The 19885-nt window shown below is 41.7% G+C and overlaps 1 protein-coding gene across 1 annotated transcript in view; it reads left to right on the forward strand.

The window, feature by feature from the left end:
• grin3a (glutamate receptor, ionotropic, N-methyl-D-aspartate 3A) overlaps positions 1 to 19885 on the forward strand; it is a 96765-nt gene that overhangs the window by 18514 nt on the left and 58366 nt on the right. Inside the window, exon 2 of the mRNA XM_039759721.1 lies at positions 13561 to 14162. Coding sequence (XP_039615655.1) covers positions 13561 to 14162 — 602 coding nt within the window. The remainder of the gene's footprint in view (positions 1 to 13560; positions 14163 to 19885) is intronic.

The raw sequence follows: 19885 nt of genomic DNA on the forward strand, positions 1-19885 counted from the left end.
GAAGTTCAAGGCTTAACGAGCTCATCCAACCAAGTAATCAGCATTGAGCAGTGACAGGCATTCAAATCAGCACAGTGACAAGGGGACCCACATTTGTGCACAGCCAGTTTTCACATTTGATTTAATTTCATTCACCTAAATACTGCGTCACTAAAAATCACTGGAATATATAAAGTCAGCGCTGGAATATATAAAGTCAGCGTCGGAATTTATAAAGTCATACCTGATTATATAAAGTCAAAGTCAAAATATATTGATTGAAACGACTCAGGCACATTTTTAGTAAAGTAAAAAAACTGAACTAAGTGAACAAAAACGTATTCAGAAAAATAAATTAAAAAAACACTGTTCGGTTAATGTTTTGAAAATGATGCATGTGCCCCGCCCAGGATTGTTTCCTGCCTTGCGCCCAGTGTTGGATGGGATTGGCTCCAGCAGACCCCCGTGACCCTGTGGTCGGATTCAACAGGTTGGGAAATGGATGGATATTCCAGCGCTGACTTTATATATACTGACACTGACTTTATATATTCAGGTATTGACTTTATATATTCAAGGTTTAACTTTATATATTCCGACGCTGACTTTATATATTTAAGCTTTGACTTTATATATTCCAGCGCTGACTTTATATATTCAAGCTTTGACTTTATATATTCCAGCGCTGACTTTATATATTCAAGCTTTGACTTTATATATTCAAGCTTTGACTTTATATATTCCAGCGCTGACTTTATATATTCAAGCTTTGACTTTATATATTCCAGCGCTGACTTTATATATTCTGTTTGGCACCCCATAGCAAATGTATACTATATATATATATATACATATATATCTTATATATATTTCTGTTCTGGTTCATCCTGCTTTCACTTCAAAACCAGTCCCGTCCACACGCAGCCAACATGGCATTTCTCGATTCCTATTCGTCCTCTTCCACAGATAGCTCAACCTCCTGGCCACGGACCATAATGTTTTAAAATACACGGGCAAATTTATCACCAAATCTCCCCACTATACGCTAACACTTTTACATCTCCAGGATATGGACAGTTGTATGTTTTTTGACACAGCACAAGCTACTGAAGTACTCTTACAAAATAAAGCAAACTCTGTATGCAGCGAAAATTGATTTCTCCAGCTAGATTCCATGCTCAGAACCATCAATCCCTTCGCTAAATCATACAAACACATGCATGAAATCGTTCACTCCAATCCAACAGCATCTGTACGAATGGTTTTCAAGGAAAACCCAGGGCAGGATTTACGATGATACAATACCCCGACATGTCACACCGGTGTTGCAGCGATTTTCATCGGAGAAGATGGCGAACCTCCTTTCGAAAGGGACATTTGCATCCATCCCAGAGGCAACTCCTGTAAACAGATTTCCACGCTCAATATGAATTGCGATCCTATTGTTTGCCCACTTCTATTCCCTTACGGAGACATTAGCTGGCACAAAGATTTACAACATGTTCCCGATAAAAGAACTGCCAACCGAATCAGGCTTACTCAATGGCAATTTTATGCATACAGATTATCAATGACGAAAACATTTAGTATTTTACACTCCAGTGGCAAACTATTCCAACAGTACGTCGTAGATGCGTATGTTAAAACAGAGGGCACGCGTCTCATCTATTTCAGATTACATCAAAAAGATCTGCGCGTGGAACAATACAAAGGACTAACAGACACACTGCAAGCAAAGGCTGAAAAAAACAACGTACATGTAGGCAAAATGATCATATTATCATCGACATTTCCAGGAAGTCCAAGATACACGCAACAAAACTATTATTGTACAAGGCTTTTTCTACGGTTAGATCTTTCGACTGATTATCTGTCGTCTCCAGCAAAACACAACTGCGTCTTTCAAGAAATATTTCTTTCTACTTGATTTCTGAATTCCTTTCTCACCATTTTCCATTCCTATTCTTACACTGCCGTATGCTATGGCGGGCATCGGCTAGTATATACAGGTGCTGGTCATAAAATTAGAATATCATGACAAAGTTGATTTATTTCAGTAATTCCATTCAAAAAGTGAAACTTGTATATTAGATTCATTCATTACACACAGACTGATGTATTTCAAATGTTTATTTCTTTTAATTTTGATGATTATAACTGACAACTAAATTCAGTATCTCGGAAAATTAGAATATAAATTAAGACCAATGCAAAAAAAGGATTTTTAGAAATGTTGGCCAACTGAAAGGTATGAACATGAAAAGTATGAGCAGGTACAGCACTCAATATTTAGTTGGGGCTCCTTTGGCCTGGATTACTGCAGCAATGCGGCGTGGCATGGAGTCGATCAGTCTGTGGCACTGCTCAGGTGTTATGAGAGCCCATGTTGCTCTGATAGTGGCCTTCAGCTCTTCTGAATTGTTGGGTCTGGCATTTTGCATCTTCCTCTTCACAATACCCCATAGATTTTCTATGGGGTTAAGGTCAGGCGAGTTTGCTGGCCAATCAAGAACAGGGATACCATGGTCCTTAAACCAGGTACTGGTAGTTTTGGCACTTTGTGCAGGTGCCAGGTCCTGTTGGAAAATGAAATCTGCATCTCCATAAAGTTCATCAGCAGCAGGAAGCATGAAGTGCTCTAAAACTTCCTGGTAGACGGCTGCGTTGACCTTGGACCTCAGAAAACACAATGGACCAACACCAGCAGATGACATGGCACCCCAAACCATCACTGACTGTGGAAACTTTACACTGGACCTCAAGCAACGTGGATTCTGTGCCTCTCCTCTCTTCCTCCAGACTCTGGGACCTTGATTTCCAAAGGAAATGCAAAATTTACTTTCATCAGAGAACATAACTTTGGACCACTCAGCAGCAGTCCAGTCCTTTTTGTCTTTAGCCCAGGCGAGACGCTTCTGACGCTGTCTCTTGTTCAAGAGTGGCTTGACACAAGGAATGCGACAGCTGAAACCCATGTCTTGCATACGTCTGTGCTTGGTGGTTCTTGAAGCACTGACTCCAACTGCAGTCCACTCTTTGTGAATCTCCCCCACAGTTTTGTTTCACAATCCTCTCCAGGGTGCGGTTATCCCTATTGCTTGTACACTTTTTCTACCACATCTTGTCCTTCCCTTCGCCTCTCTATTAATGTGCTTGGACACAGAGCTCTGTGAACAGCCAGCCTCTTTAGCAATGACCTTTTGTGTCTTGCCCTCCTTGTGCAAGGTGTCAATGGTCATCTTTTGGACAACTGTCAAGTCAGCAGTCTTCCCCATGATTGTGTAGCCTACAGAACTTGACTGAGAGACCATTTAAGAGTTAATTAGCTGATTAGAGTGAGTGTGGCACCAGGTGTCTTCAATATTGAACCTTCTCACAATATTCGAATTTTCTGAGATACTGAATTTGGGACTTTCATTAGTTGTCAGTTATAATCATCAAAATTAAAAGAAATAAACATTTGAAATACATCAGTCTGTGTGTAATGAATGAATCTAATATACAAGTTTCACTTTTTGAATGGAATTACTGAAATAAATCAACTTTGTCATGATATTCTCATTTTATGACCAGCACCTGTACATATTGTATTTCCTTTGTGTCTTTTATACTGTTTACTTTTTCATACTTTATTGGGGCCTTTTTTGTTTTGTGTGTCTTTGTTGGTATTTCATTGTTCTATGCACACATGACAATAAACTTGAACTTACACTTGGCTCCTGCCACCCCATGACCTCGATTGTGATAAAGTGTCAATAAGATTTAGATGGACGGCTTATTTTAATTTAGGCTTCATTTATTCAGGTTTATTTTAATTAATGTTTCATTTGATCTTTTAAATCTAAGTGGTCTCCAGCACACCCCTCATCCTCCCTTCCATGTCTATAGTTTCACATTTCAAAGACAGACGTGTTAGTTAATGGATGACAGTGAATTGTCTCGCTATCCATTCAAGTTTGGCTCCTGTCTTGTACCCGATGCTCCCAGGATAAGATGCCGGACTCTGAAACCTTGTACTGGAATGAGTGGTTCAGAAAATAATTGGAAGGTCGCAGATGGATAGATTTTTCTTTTTTCTTCTGCTTTTGTCCTGCTTTCTTCATTTTAGTTTTAAGCTGAATAAATGAACAGCACTATGTGAGCCTCTGCTTTTTGTTGACCAGAGGGAATAAAATTATATATATAAAAAAAAAATCCATCAAAATTGAGTGCTCCTACTGAAAGGTGTCTCTATGGTTCACAGACTTGTTTAGTACCAGATATTAGAAAATGTTATTTCCGAGATCGCCTAAAGGACGCGCAGATTGTAAATGCATAGCTCAGATCCATGGACCACCAGCATTCACTTTGACTGCTTCGGGGTCATCTTCCTCTCATGCGGAGAAAGGACATTCTAGTTGGCACTTCATGCCCGCAGCGTGAAGCTCTGTGTCATTACTCCATGCTTCAGATGCGCAGGCCTTTCAGCAGGAAAAGACTAGCAAAGGAGAAAGCACTGGAAAAGAAAGTTGGAAATCTCAAAAGTAAAAAAGGGCATTTAAATAAAGTAGGAAAAATACTTGCAGCAAACTTTGAATAACCTATAAAATGACATTAAGAGATGGGGTTTCATTTACCGAGTAACATTCTGAACAGAACTACCATTAGTTGATTTTTATTGAATTTGTTTTGCTTTGATGTGTGCATCCAATTTTTCCCATTAAAGGGTCTTGCTGAACAAAAGTGCATGCAGGGAGCATCTGGGATAAAAATAAAAACAGTATTAAATGGATAAAAGACAAATTGTGACTAATGTTGTATTTAATACCTATGGATTATTGCATTTTATAGTTTATGCTAGTATACGGCGGATTCAGGGAGTATTCAGACCCCTTCACTTTCCCCACACTTTAGGTCTCCCTTTAAATGGATATATTCGCCATTTCATTCTGTCAATATACACTTAATAACCCATAATGGGGCGGCACGGTGGCACAGTGGGTAGCGCTGCTGCCTCGCAGTTAGGAGACCCGCCTGGGTTCGCTTCCCGGGTCCTCCCTGCGTGGAGTTTGTATGTTCTCCCAGTGTCTGCGTGGGTTTCCTCCGGGCGCTTCGGTTTCCCCCCACAATCCAAAGACATGCAGGTTAGGTGGATTGGCGATTCTAAATTGGCCCTAGTGTGTGCTTGGTGTGTGTCCTGTGGTGGGTTGGCACCCTGCCCAGGATTGGTTCCTGCCTTGTGCCCTGTGTTGGCTCCAGCAGACCCCCGTGACCCTGTATTGGGATTCAGCGGGTTAGAAAATGGATGGATGGATAACCCATAATGATAATGTAAAAGCACAGTGTGAGAAAAGTTTACTAAAAATGAGAAAATGCCCCCTCTCATTCCTACAGACCCTTAATTCAGCACTTTGAAGAATCACCTTTGGTAGCCTGAAGTCTCCTTGGCCAAATCTCTACCAGCTTTGCACACCTCAGCACAATGCTGCCACCACCATGATGGTATCAGACAGGCCATGAGCAGTGCCTGTTTCTTTTTTGTTTTTTTTGCCAGATGTCCATCCATCCAGTATCCAACCCGCTATATCCTAACTACAGGGTCACGGGGGTCTGCTGGAGCCAATCCCAGCTAACACAGGGCACAAGGCAGGGAACAAACCCCGGGCAGGGTGCCAGCCCACCGCAGGGCACACACATCCACACACCAAGCACACACTAGGGACAATTTAGGATCGCCAATGCACCTAACCTGCATGTCTTTGGACTGTGGGAGGAAACCCACGCAGACACGGGGTGAACATGCCAACTCCACGCAGTGAGGACACGGGAAGTGAACGCCGGTCTTCTTACTGCGAGGCAGCAGCGCTACCCACTGTGCCACCGTGCCACCCGTGAAATCATTTGAAAATATTTATTTAATACAGACAACAGAGAAATGTTATTACTATTTAATACAGGCAGTTAGGAAAAAAGTGGGCCGTGGCAATTCTGTCTCAAAAAACAAGGCCCGCTCATGCCTGTGGTGACGTCACATTCGAGGTGCTACAGCAGCAACAGACGCATATACAATACAATACAATACAATACAGTTTATTTTTGTATAGCCCAAAATCACACAGGAAGTGCCGCAATGGGCTTTAACAGGCCCTGCCTTTTGACAGCCCCCCAGCCTTGACTCTCTGAGAAGACAAGGAAAACTCCCAATAAAACCTTGTAGGGAAAATGGAAGAAACCTCGGAAAGGCAGTTCAAAGAGAGACCCCTTTCCAGGTAGGTTGGGCGTGCAGTGGGTGTCAAAAGTAGGGGGTCAATACAATACAATACACAGAACAGAACAATTCCTTAAGACAGCATAATAATACAAATTTTAGATAGAGAACCTGTCGCATTGTAGGCGTGTAAATAAATTATTCCCGTGTAAAATTAATTAATGCAATGCGTGAAATAACAAAGGCAAGTCAGTTGCGTTATGCATTTCATTTATTTTTATATAAAACCTCACACATAACGTTTAAATCACATATTTGACATACTTAACAGCGACCATTATATAGATATCAGCAACTCAACATTAATGCAATTAATGCCTTAAACATGAGATTAACCTAAGAGTAACACTGAATACTGTATTGAATAAAACAATGCAATACTGAATGTTCATATATGAAAATGACTAAGATAAAGTAAGAAAAAAAAAATAGAAAATCACAGCGACGAGTGGTTGGCACCATATGAAAAATGAATATTTACATGCATCTCAGGAAATCACATATTCCTGGATTAAACAGAAGTAACGTGAAAACTAAAGCAGATTTACCCGTTAATAATCACAAGAAAAGCTACATTTAACACTTTGTTAATGCAGTTAAATCTAAAAAATAACAAGCAACACCAGATAAAATACAAACAGCCATTATTTTGAAATGACTAATGACAAACGATGATTTTGTTCATACCATCATAAAATAAGCAAAATTAACAAATGTGCTGATATTAATCTGTACGAAAGCAGAATGTTATATCAAAATAACTGGCTTATTAAGTTACCTCTTTTTTGTCAATGTAGCCAGTTTACGTTTGAGGTTAGCTTTTTCCTCGTTTATCTGCAGCGCGCTTGCAATAATTATTTAAACAGATGTTGGCCACTGTAGACATGGACGACTTCAGTAAGTCACAGATACTCTTCCCTGAACCACAGTTACCAACTTGCAGTCCACATCTGTTCAGGCGTTCGTTAAACAGTGAGATTAATGCAGATTTTTGATTTTTTAACAATAAAAAATTTGACTTATATTCAGCATTAGTAACAATTGACTGGAAAATCAAAAACATTTGTGTAACCCATTCAACCAACAAATCTGAGGGCCATTTCAGATCACCCCTGTCTGAGTCAAGCAGGTAATTATATTCCTGTGAAAGTTCTAAGACTTATCCATGACTGGCTGATTTCTGCACATGTCACACTGAAGTGACTGAACTGCGCCTGTGACCATTTTAAACCCTACATAACCAGCAACAAATAGAAGTGATTTTACATGCCCTAACCTCCATTTGCAGCATTATCGATGTTACCCGGCACGCGGTGCAGTTGTTCTCCATTAAAATAAACAAAACACATCAAAATATTACCTTGCACTGCACCGCAGACATCTGAACTTATAACCTTTACGACTGCAATAACTTTATATCAAAAACTAAAACGCCATTAACTTTCTTTACAACTTCAACGTAGACGGAAATTTCAACTGGCACTGTTTGTAAACATAGCACCTCGATTGTGACGTCACCGGACCAATAAGTAACGCATGAGCGGGCCTTGTTTTTTGAGACGGCATTGGCCGTGGCAAGTAGTAGCAACACTCTTTGTTGATGGTGTATGTTGCAATGCTGATCCAGAACTGCACAGCAGCGTGGCTGGAGAGCCAAATGGTGACAATGTCACTGTCCTCAGCCAACCACAGCAACTGAAAAAGTTACAAACAGGCAGCAAGCACTTGTTTCCTCATTACATTTGGGTTATTTTCATCAAGAGAATCTGAGAAAAGAAAGTGTAATTGCTTATAAAGTTACAACTAAGTACCGTAACAAGGTAGTAAAAGTATTTTTTTTTTTACGAAATTTGAACATGAACTAGATATGGGATATTTGGGTGTCCCTGAAAGGTCAGTACGGGACAGGGGACAAACTAATCACATATATTAGGGATGTCTGGCAACCCTAGCTAACTCGTTTTGTCCTGAAGGGGGGTGACAGGGGTCTGTCGTAGCCTTTCCCAGCTAGAATAGCAGGAACAAACCCTGGGCAGGGTGAAGGTATCCCATAATGACAAAGTGGAAACATATTTTCAGAAAGATCAGCAAATTTATTAAAAAAATCAAAAAAAAACCCTAATGTGTTCCGATGGCAAAGTGTTGTCTTATGCCCACCTTCAACTTGTAAAAACTGGCACTTTGCAGAGCTTCTTTACCATCTGGCCTGATTTCATTAACGTCATTTGAAAATAAATCTGCTGGGCGCCTGCCAGCATTTCTGTTTAACTCCTGTTGCTTTAATCAATATGAAGAAGTAAAATAAAATGGACTTTTTATTTCTAATTAGCCTTCTGTAAGGGGGTGAGGGTGGGATTTTAATGTTGAATGAATCTGAACTCTTTCTGTGATGAAGTGGATTTTTGGATTGAACTGATTTTTGTATTTTTTTTTTTTAATAGCATTGTGGGTTTGATTGTGGGTTCTCATTCTGTGCGCTCAGTGCAATGGAATTCTTACTTGCATGTCTCCTCACAGTGGCACAGTGGGTAGCATTTCTGCCTCGCAGTAGGAGACTTGGGTTCGTCCTCCCTGCATGGAGTTTGCATGTTCTCTCCATGTCGGCGTGGGTTTCCTCCGGGTGCTCCGGTTTCCTCCCATAGTCCAAAGACATGCAGGTTAGGTGGATTGGCGATTCTAAATTGTCCCTAGTGTGTGCTTGGTGTGTGTGGGTGTGTCCTGCGGTGGGCTGGCACCCTGCCCGGGGTTTGTTTCCTGCCTTGCACCCTGTTGGATAGTGGATGGATGGATGGATATCTCCTCAGGGCTGGCACGGTGGCAAAGTGGTACTGCCTCACAGTATGGAGACCCGGGTCCTCCCTGCGTGGAGTTTGCATGTTCTCTCCGTGTCTGTGTGGGTTTCCTCCCACAGTCCAAAGACATGCAGGTGAGGTGCATTGGCCATCCTGAAATTGACCCTAGTGTGTGCTTGGTGTTTGGGTGTGTGTGTGTGTGTGTGCCCTGTGGTGAGCTAGTGCCCTGCCCGGGATTTGTTCCTGCCTTGCGCCCTGTTGTCTAGGATTGGTTCCAGCAGACTCCCGTGACCCTTTGTTAAGATATAGCGGGTTGGATAATGACTGACTGATGGACGTCTCCTCAGAACAGTTGACAATAATACAATACCAACAAAATACACACATGTGAAAGAATTATACATAGTACGAGAGGGTACCCAAAAATAACCGGAATTGAAAATTGTTGTGGGGTACTGTATCCAATAGTGGACGCTGGCTCCCTTGTTGGAATAAGTTCTTTTGTAATTGTGGCATGTTACATAACCTGAAACTATACAGACATAATATAAAAAGGCGATAGCCCTCCCTTAGTGATACGGCGGTAAGAAATCACATAGGAGAAATAACAGACGAGGAAACCATGACAAGACCATCACCGAAGTGGAGGCCCGATTTATAGAGTCTGCCATCTTCGTTTCTGCGTTGGAAGGATTTTCCGGATTGGATGATGTTATCTCCCATCCGTCCATCAGCTTGAAAGGTGTGCCGGGTAATGTTCCAAGGCTTTATACCCTTTCTCCATGTGCAGGCCGCCCCCACTTAGGTGAATAATGCAATTCCAAACAAGGCTAAGAGAGGATTCAATTTCATGCTGAGTTTGACACACAGAAATCGTGCACGTTGCCCATTTCGCAGTTGTCCATAACTTGTCTTGTCTTAAAATGCTTTGCCTAGCAGTTCTAAATGCTGGACTCCTGTACTAAATCTGGCTCAGCTGTGCACGTGAGTAGAAATAAAAGAAAAGCAGATTTAAAATATTTGCACAGAGCACAGTGACATATTAAACTTATATTCTGATTACAGGTACAGAATCTGTACATTTTGGTTTATATTTCCATTATATTTTGTTGAAGACAAGACAACAGATGAACTACATTCAGGACAGATCAAAGCACGTCTTCTTCCCAGTTATGCTTCACGTCTAAAACAGCTGTTCCAACAAAGCTGTACTCTGTACAAGAAATTATTGTATAAATCCATTCACATGTACAGGCCAGGTCAAAAGGGGCTCTCAGCATTTAGAAGTGCTTAGCCAAGCATAGGACAGGATGGACGGAGACAGCTTGAGGAATGTGTAGTCAGCCTAAAGACAGGTGTATGCTATTTTCTCCTCTGTTGAAAGTGAGCACGGGATCTTCTTTCCTTGTTTAGAAATGGACTATTTGCCGACATGGGGGCCTGCATGTGGAGGAACCAGTATAAAAGGCTTGGACAGCAGCCAAACACTTCGAAGCCAATGGACGGATGGGTGATAACATCATCCGTCCTGAAAATCCTTTTTAGCGCAGTGACGAAAATGACAAACTATACACAAAGTGTTGTCATGGCTTCCTCGTCTGTTATACCGTGTAAATCATCATTAAAGAAAGCTAAGTTATTTTTCTTATGTGATTTTTAGCGCCGTATCACTATGGGAGGGATAGCGCCTTTTTCACATTATATCTATATAGTTTCGGGTTACTTAAAATGCCGCAATTACAAAATAACCTATTCCAACTAGGGAGCTATTGCCCCTAAAAGGGAACAGTGGCTCAGGTTATCAATTACTTTTGTGGACGCTCGGGGTCGCTGTTGCCCCGTAACACCCAACAGACAGACGACCTGGACACACGTATAAAAGAAGAATTTTTAATTATTTTCTTCAATAAAGTGCACAAAGCACCACACTCAATAATCACAATTATACAATAACCCTCCACTCCCAGCAGCTTCGTCACCCAACCTCCCAACTCGGGCTCTGCTTGCTGGGTCTCAAACAGCCCTTTATATATAGTCCATGTACCGAAAGTGCTCCTTCTCTTTTTCTGGGTCAAACGCCACCTCATCAGTCCTTAATCATCCCGGAAGTACTATGGGCTTCCGTCCTCATGACTCCAAAGTACTTCCAGGTTGTAGCAAAAGTAACAGTTACCATGTCCTTTATGAGCTCCCCCTGGCGTCATCCCTGGCACCCATCCGGACTGAGAAAATGGACTCCAAGTCCCAGGATGCCCTGAGGGAATCCGGGGTACCGCTATCATCCAGGGGAGCTACCACCTAGTGTCCTGGGGGAGGCAGTGTTCTGGAAAGGCTGCCCTTCTCCACTCTTCCTGTCCTGGGATGCCAGCCGTCTATTACACTTTATAACTCGAGAAAGGATGGACATCTAAATATTTTACAGCCTGATTACCTCAGAGGACATCAAAAAATGTTTTATTGTTTGGTAAAACGAATCAAATAAATTCATTCATCATATCGACAGCCAGCCAATCAGAATACAGTATCTAACAATTACATCTTGCAAAACCCCCCAGTAGAATTTTAGAATAAATATGCCTCATCTGAAGAGCGATACAGGAGGGAGTAAGAAGAAGGAATGAAGACGTCAGAAGAGAACAGAGCGACGTCAACGTGCGGCCGTTTCCATCTGATCATCAGAAAAGTGTCTAATGAATAACTATGAGTGCAAGAGCACAAGCCGCCTGCGACATTCATCCTTGTCATCTTTCACTTTTTCGAAGCTTTTTCTAAAGGCTACATATATCCAGACCGTACTATCAGTCCCATTTTCTATTATTCTTTGTTCCACTGATATTATGATTATTCCTGTAATAAATACCACAATGCCTTTAACTTTCTATGCTTTGTCTTTATGTCTAGAGTGATTGAAGTAATAAAGTAGATTTCTTTGAACACGTGGTGCAGCCGGAGGTTTGCCATACGCTCCGTGCTGTGATATTTATTAAGACTGAGGGTGAGAGCTCCACCCAATAGTAGGGAACAGGACATAAAGTAAGGCATTCTTGGCTTATAAATGGCCCATAGTAAAGAGTACTGAGCCTTTGTATGTTTAAATGTATTCTTGGAGACCAGAAGTAATATTTAGGTCTGAGATATCATTAAAACTTCATATCAAAGATCAGGCGAGTAGGGAGGGTGGCAAGAACTCCCAAGACACACAAGTCTCTTCAGTAGTCGGACGATGATCTTCGTTAACTGCATTGCGAACGTTTTCACTCACTCCTAATTATGGAATTTTGCAATTGAGTGAGAAAGCAACAGATGACCCTCACTGAAGTGTGGAAGGGAGCAGAGAGGAGCTTTGTATTGTAATTTATTATCTGGAAAGTTGAGAAAAACATGTCAAGATTTGGCATGAAACAAAACATCTATATTTTAACCTCAGAACTGCGTCTGTGGTAGTTAGGGACTCTAGGGGGCAGCAAAGATCCCCGACCACCAGACACAAATTTCTGTCCTTCTGGGAAAGGTACAGACAACAAACCCCCATTTAGGCCTTCCTTCCTGGCAAGGAACCACCCTCAATTTTTGTTGGGAGGTCAGGCCGTTCAGTATGGCACAGGACAAACACTTTATACAAATACTATATACGATGCAAATACTTTCAAATTGTACTACAAGACACTTCTTAGAAAATCTGAGCCCCCTGTGTGAGATCTCAAGTCAGGAGGACACCCTTGGGAAACTTCTGGTGTATTTTGTCTTGACAAGAAAATTCAAAGAAGAATGAGACAAAAGAACATGTCTCCATTTTATTTGTTTTATCACAAAAATCGACAAAAGCCACAAAAAGGTTTGGGGCAGCCACCTATATAGTATTTCCTGGCTTCAAAATTAAATCAATAAGTGGCCTGAAGTGCACAGATCAGAGTCCAGAACAGAACTGATTTGCTTGTCACAAAGACAGCGGTTTTAAGGGGAAGTGGAGGAAGTGATGTCATCAATAGGGCCAGGCCAGAGGTGCCATCTATCCGTGTCACCGGGACCAGAAGTGGCATCCTTTGGAGTGGGGCCAAAGTGACGTCATCTGTGGCACCGGAACCAGAAGTGGTATCATTGGGGGTGGGGCCGGGAGCGACGTCATCATTGGCAACAGAACCAGAAGTGGTATAATTGGGGGCGGGGCCAGAAGTGACGTCCTCCATGGCACTAGAACCAGAAATTGCATCATTGGGGACGGGGTCGGGATTGACATCATCGGAGCCAGGTGGAATTTCCCATAACTGGTCTGCAGAGAAGTGAAAGAAAGAGTTAGTGCACACTGCCACCCCCTGGTCTGGCTTGGAATTACTCTCATTCAGGCCCTTTAGCTGCCTCACATGCGCACGTGTGTGACACTTCCTGATCTTATTAGTGACTAGGAGAAACCCAAAAGATGTTAAAGAGATCCCTTTTTCAATTTCTTTCAATCCTATGGGAATTAATGGCAGTCGATTTTCTAATGGCTGAAATCAGTTTCCTTACGTTTGTTTACCCCTGTTTTTCTCTCTCTTTCTGTAGAATCCACTTCATCTCCAGATGCGTCTGCAAAATCCACCCGTTCCTCAGGCAAACGTTGTTTTCTCCCTACTTACCATGAACAACTGGTATGATGTCAGCATTGTTTTGTGCCAGGAGTGGGATATTTCAGAGTTTTTACTGCTTATACGAAACCACTCCAAGTTTCATTTGGGATCTATCATCAACATCACCATGAACAACCGCTCCAGCACGGACCTGAACACATCTGTCCAATCGCATTTAGAATCTTTGAAAGACACCACATCTGCCGTTGTGACATACGGCTGTGACATAAAGGATATCAGGAAAATGTTTCAAGTAGTCACTCGGTACGGCTCCCTGTTGCCGGACTGCCATTGGATTTTGGGGGATTCACAGAACGTGGATGAACTAAGGACGGAAGGGCTGCCAATGGGTCTGTTGGCACATGGTACTACAAGTGAACCTGCTTCGGAACACTTTGTGCAGGATGCCCTCGAACTAGTGGCACGAGCGGTGGGGACAGCTTCTTACGTACGCCCAGAGCTGGCACTCCTTCCCAGTACTACAAACTGCATGGACATCGAAGAAAGAAACATTACCTCAGGGCAGTACCTTTCCAGGTAACCTCTTTCAGTTATATTTCTTCACTATCTGAGTTACAGGCCTAGTTTGGATTGGAAGAGAATGGAAGGAAAGACCAAACCCATCAAGTTTAACTTTGGTTGGGAAAAATTTGGAGCAAATGCAGCAAAGTCAAAAAGGGTTAAGCTTTTAAGGGAGGAGTTAGTGGGATAGAGTTTAAAACATTTTGCATATAATGGATGACAGGTACATCCTGAAAATAGAAATCGGTAGAAAATGATAAAAAAAAAAATAAAAACTCAGTAACCCCCTGGGAAAACTAACAAAGGAAAAAACACAAATAAGGCATATAAGACTAATAACTCCAATACTACTCGTTGGGCATTTGAGAACATGAGGGCAACCATTATGAACAATATTAGGGAGGCTGAAAGACAATTAAAGAGGAGAATAGCAGATACGGTGAAAGACGAGCCAACGAGATTTTTTCAAGGGAAAGGAAGCAGGAATAGCAAAGGGGAATCTAATCCTTAAACTGACCCAAGAAGCTTTATTCAGTTCCTAATGCAATTTGCCAGCACGCCGGAGCCGAGTATATTTGGTGACGTGCATCCGTTGAATGCCGCAACCAATTATAGTCGGTTCCCAGTACAATTTGCCAGCATGCCAGAGCCGAGTATTTTCGTCGACGTACATTCGTTGAACGCTGCAACCAGCGATCGTCTGTTCCCAGTGCAATTTGCCAGCACGCCAGAGCTGAGTATTTTCGTCGACGTACAATCGTTGAATGCTGCAACCAATTATAGTCAGTACCCAGTGCAATTTGCCAGCATGCCGGAGCCGAGTATTTTCGGCGAAGTACATTCGTTGAACGCTGCAACCAGCGATCGTCTGTTCCCATTGCAATTTGCCGGCATGCCAGAGCCAAGTATTTTTGGCGAAGTACATTCGTGGAACGCCACAACCAGCGATCGTCTATTCCCAGTGCAATTTGCCAGCACGCCAGAGCTGAGTATTTTCGCCGACGTACATTCGTTGAACGCCGCAACCCGCGATTGTCGGTTCCCATTGCAATTTGCCAGCATGCCGGAGCCATGTATTTTTGGTGAAGTACATTCGTGGAATGCCACAACCAATTATAGTCGGTTCCCAGTGCAATTTGCCAGCATGCCGGAGCTGATCAGTGTGTGCCGTACATTCATTGATTATCCAGCTCATGACCATTGGCGCCCCCTGCAGGACTGTCCCTAGGATTCAGCCATTGCACTAGACTGGCCTGCTAGCATCAGCGTTGGCCTTTTTGTGCAGCCAGTTCAAGCGCAGTGATTTACCGAATTTCATCGATGGTGTCAGTTGTGCCTTGTACATATCAGAGATTGTTGCAGTAGTTTTTTTTAATAGTTTTTACAGTTCATTGGCAACGTTTAAAATGATTTGTGTTTCAGTAATTGCGATGCTCTTTGCATGGAAAAAAAATATGTGTTCCATTAAAATTTCACTTTTTTCTTGGTGAATTGTGACGTTTCCTTAAAAAGTGCAGCAAAAAATTATTAGCCGTCCAGGGGGGTGCATTAACCCCCCAATTATGTGGTAGTTTAAGGGCTAAAAAAACAGACAGTGAAAGAGCAGTTTCTCAAAATTTGTATTTTTCTGAGTTCTTCACATGTGAGCAAGTAACGGACTACTAAGGGGGTATTGAGGGGGTAGAGGAAGAAGAGCTGCTGTGAATAAATAGGCTGAAATCAAACAAATCACCAGCACCAGATAATATTTAATCTCAAATTTCTAAGCAGGCAAGTAAGTACAGATATAAACCCATGATGCAAATTTTTAGGAGGTTACTGCGCACCGAGGAAATTTCAAAGGACTGGAAAATGGCAAATATTATCCCGATATTTAAAAAAGGGTGACCAGGCAAATCCAAATAACTATAGGCCAGTAAGCTAACCTGCATCACTGGTAGATTAATGGAAGAAATTATTAAGGATAAGATTAAGGAGCACATGGCAAGCCTCAGTGGTTTTACTGAATGGGGTCAGAAGAGGGGGGTTGAGTTTTACTAACATGCTGGAATTCTATGAGGAAGCAACAAAAGGATACGACCAAAGTGGTGCCTACAAGATTATTTAACTTGACATTCAGAAAGAACTTGATGAGGTGCCACATGAGAGGCTGGGCATCAAATTAAAAGACGTGGCAGTTCAGGGTGTGGTGTGTTGATGGGTGCAGAATTGGCTCAGACACCTCAGGTGTGAGGAACCTCATCAGTATTGGTTGATGTTTAGAGTGGTGACCAGCAGGGGGCAGTGCTGGGGCAGCCGCTATTTGTAATGTATGTAGTGATTTGTTTGGATAGGAACATAAAAAACAAGCTGGTTACGTTTGTAGGTGATACCAAGAAAGCAGGATTGGCAGATCATCTAGAATACATTGAGTCGTCATTAGAGGGACTTGGACAGCAGAGACTCTTGGGAAGATGAAGTTTAATGGGAGTAAATTCAAAGTATTACACATATCTCTATATATAAAATCCAACATGTCTGTCTGTCTGTCTGTCTGTATGTGTGTCCACTTTTTACGAGAGAACTAAACAGATTTAGATCGGGTATTTTGTATAATTTGGTTGAACATTCCGATTGAATTTGTGACTTCTCTCATTGTGCTAAGCATCATAGTTCTCTTGCAGGAGCGATTTATTCGCGCTAATCCGAGAGAGAGGCTGAGAGCCGAGGGGAGGGGAAAACGCGACGTCACGAGTGGGAAGCCGGGTGGGGCCTCTTCACTCACACGACAGCTTCCATTCGCGCCACGTTTTGGAGCGAACCTTGCCTCCGCTTGGCTAGCGATACCTGTTTGTTTATTGATTTTTAAACTTTGTTCTGTATCACTACTACGTGGGTGGAACCACGTAGGACAGCTACTAGGAAATAAAAATGTGAGGTTTAAATTCACAATGGGAGGTCTGAAAATCAAAAGCACACCTTATGAGAAGGACTTAGGAGTCGTAGTGGACTCAACACAATCAACTGCCAGACAGTGTTCAGAAGCCTTTGAATAGGCTCACAGAATGTCAGGTTATATAGTGCCTTGAAGTGTGCAGTATAAGTCACAGGAGTTTCTGGTCAAGCTTTATAACACACTGGTGAGGCCTCATCTGGAGTACTGGGTGCAATTTTGGTCTCCAGGCTACAAAAAGGGACATAACAGCACTAGAGAAGGTCCAGAGAAGAGTGACTAGGCTGATTCAGGGCTACAGGGGATGAGTTATGATTAAAGATTGAAGGAGTTGAACGTTTTAACAGCTTAATGTCAGTGAATGTAAATTGTTACATGTAGGAAGAAAATAATGTGAGGTTTGAATACACAGTGAGAGGTCAGAAAATCAAAAGAACACCTTAAGAGAAGAATTTAGGAGTCGTAGTGGACTCGACACTATCAACTAAAAGACAGTGTTCTGGAGCCATTAAGAAGGCTAGCAGAATGTCAGGTTATATAGCGCCTTGAGGTGTGCATTTCAAGTCACAGGAGGTTCTGCTGAAGCTTTATAACACACTGGTGAGGCTTCATCTGGAGTACTGGTTGCAGTTTGGGTCTCCAAAAGGACATAGCAGCACTAGAGAAAGTCCAAAGATGAGCAACTGGGCTGATTCCAGGGCTACAGAGGATGAGTTGTGATTAAAGATTGAAGGAGTTTTAACAGATTAATGTAAGTAAATGTAAAGTATAACAATGTAGGTATTAAAAACATTAGGTTTGAATATTGAATTGGAGGTCTGAAATTTGAAAGTACATCTTTTGAGAAGGATGAAGGAGTCATAGTGGACTCTAAGCTATCAACTGCCAGACAGTGTTCAGAAGCCATTAAGAAGGCTAACAGAATGTCAGGTTATATAGCGCCTTGAAGTGTGCAGTATAAGTCACAGGAGGTTCAGCTGACGCTTTATAACACACTGGCAAGGCCTCACCTGGAGTACTGGGTGCAGTTTTGGTCTCCAGGCTACAAAAAGGACATAACAGCACAAGAGAAGGTCCAGAGAAGAGCAACTTGGCTGATTCAGGGCTACAGGGGATGAGTTATAGTTAAAGATTGAAGGAGTTTTAACAGATTAATGTAAGTAAATGTAAAATATAACAATGTAGGTATGAATGGGAGGTCTGAAATTTGAAAGTACATCTTATGAGAAGGATGAAGGAGTCATAGTGGACTCGACATTATCAATTATAAGATAGCGTTCACAAGCCATTAAGAAGGAATGTGAGGTTATACTGCACTACTGGGTGCAGTTTTGGTCTCCAGGCTGCATAAAGGACATAGCAGAAATGGAAAAAGTAAGTCCAGAGAAGACAGCAACAACAGCATTTATTTCTATAGCACATTTTCATACAAAAAGTAGCTCAAAGTGCTTTACATAATGAAGAATAGAAAAATAAAAGACACAGTAAGAAAAGAAAATAAGTCAATATTAATTAACTTAGAATAAGAGTAAGGTTCAATGGCCAGGGTGGACAGAAAAGACAAAAAAAACTCCAGACGGCTGGAGAAAAAATAAAATCTGCAGGGATTCCAAACCATGAGACCGCCCAGTCCCCTCTGGGCATCATTTAATTTAACTTCCTAAATAAATAAATAAATATGCATTTCACTTATCAATGCACATCAGTTTTGTATTTCTGGAATAACTAGCTAGTGCTAACCACCTAAGACAAGTTCAAATTTAAGGAAGACCTCAGTGTTAATGCTTCTAGTGGACCATTCCATGCTTATCTCTCTGTTATATGCCTTTTGGTATGGGGTTTGTAAAAGCAGTGTTAATGTTTGTGATGCGTCATCTGTTGGAATGAAAAATGCAATGTAGAGTTCTCTGTTATACAGTATGTCGTAAAATAAAAGCACTGGTAATGTCTGTGATGCACCATCTGTTGGAATGACAATGTCATAGCAACCAGATGGACACACAGGCACTTATCCTTTTATTAAGGTGGTTGTTCTTGGTAAGAATGTTAATGTGTATTCAAAAGATTCTGAGAGGAACAAGTGCCAGTCCTGTCAGCATCAGACACAAGGCAGGAAACATCATATGGCTTCAGGCATCCTATTTATTGTTTATTGAAGAGCAGCACATTATGCAAGTTAGTGTTCTTATTCCTTTTGAAAACATCCTTTAGAAAAGCCAGACAGATTTAACTTGACATGTGCTTCTTTAATTGTCCACCCTTGAGGTGTATTGATTGGCACTGCAAAGACAAGATGACCTAACAAAATGGCAGTACATTTGAAATGAAAATTGTAGTGGATTTAAATTCTGGTGGTCTGCCACACACAAGAGGATATCTTAACAGTAAAATCAAGTATAGAGGTGGCAGGAAGCAAATCCCGTTATTTTGATTCTTTTTCGTTTGCCTTCGGCCCAGATGAGATCTGATCTCAGAAAAGGTTTTTTGCCTTGAGTGAGGATTACGGACCACAAGGCCAGCACATTTTATTTCTTCTCATGTTATGTTATTCCCTTACGCAGTGTTGGAAGAGATAAAAATATTATTTGTTTAGTGGGGGTGATGACCTCCTTTTGGGAGGGTTTAGTCTGTGAAAAGAATTCAGAAAATCTCATCAACAGTCTGCATGAGGAACAGTGGAGATAATTTGAAGGTTTGCTCTTTTCTTAATTGAATAGCCTTCTGTGGATTCACAAAGTATTAGGACCCCACACTTTATTGAGTTGCAGATTTAATTATAAATGAATAACTTTGCCACTTTTCCTCC

Source organism: Polypterus senegalus, chromosome 7, assembly GCF_016835505.1.
Source record: "Polypterus senegalus isolate Bchr_013 chromosome 7, ASM1683550v1, whole genome shotgun sequence".
Lineage (NCBI taxonomy): Eukaryota > Metazoa > Chordata > Cladistia > Polypteriformes > Polypteridae > Polypterus > Polypterus senegalus.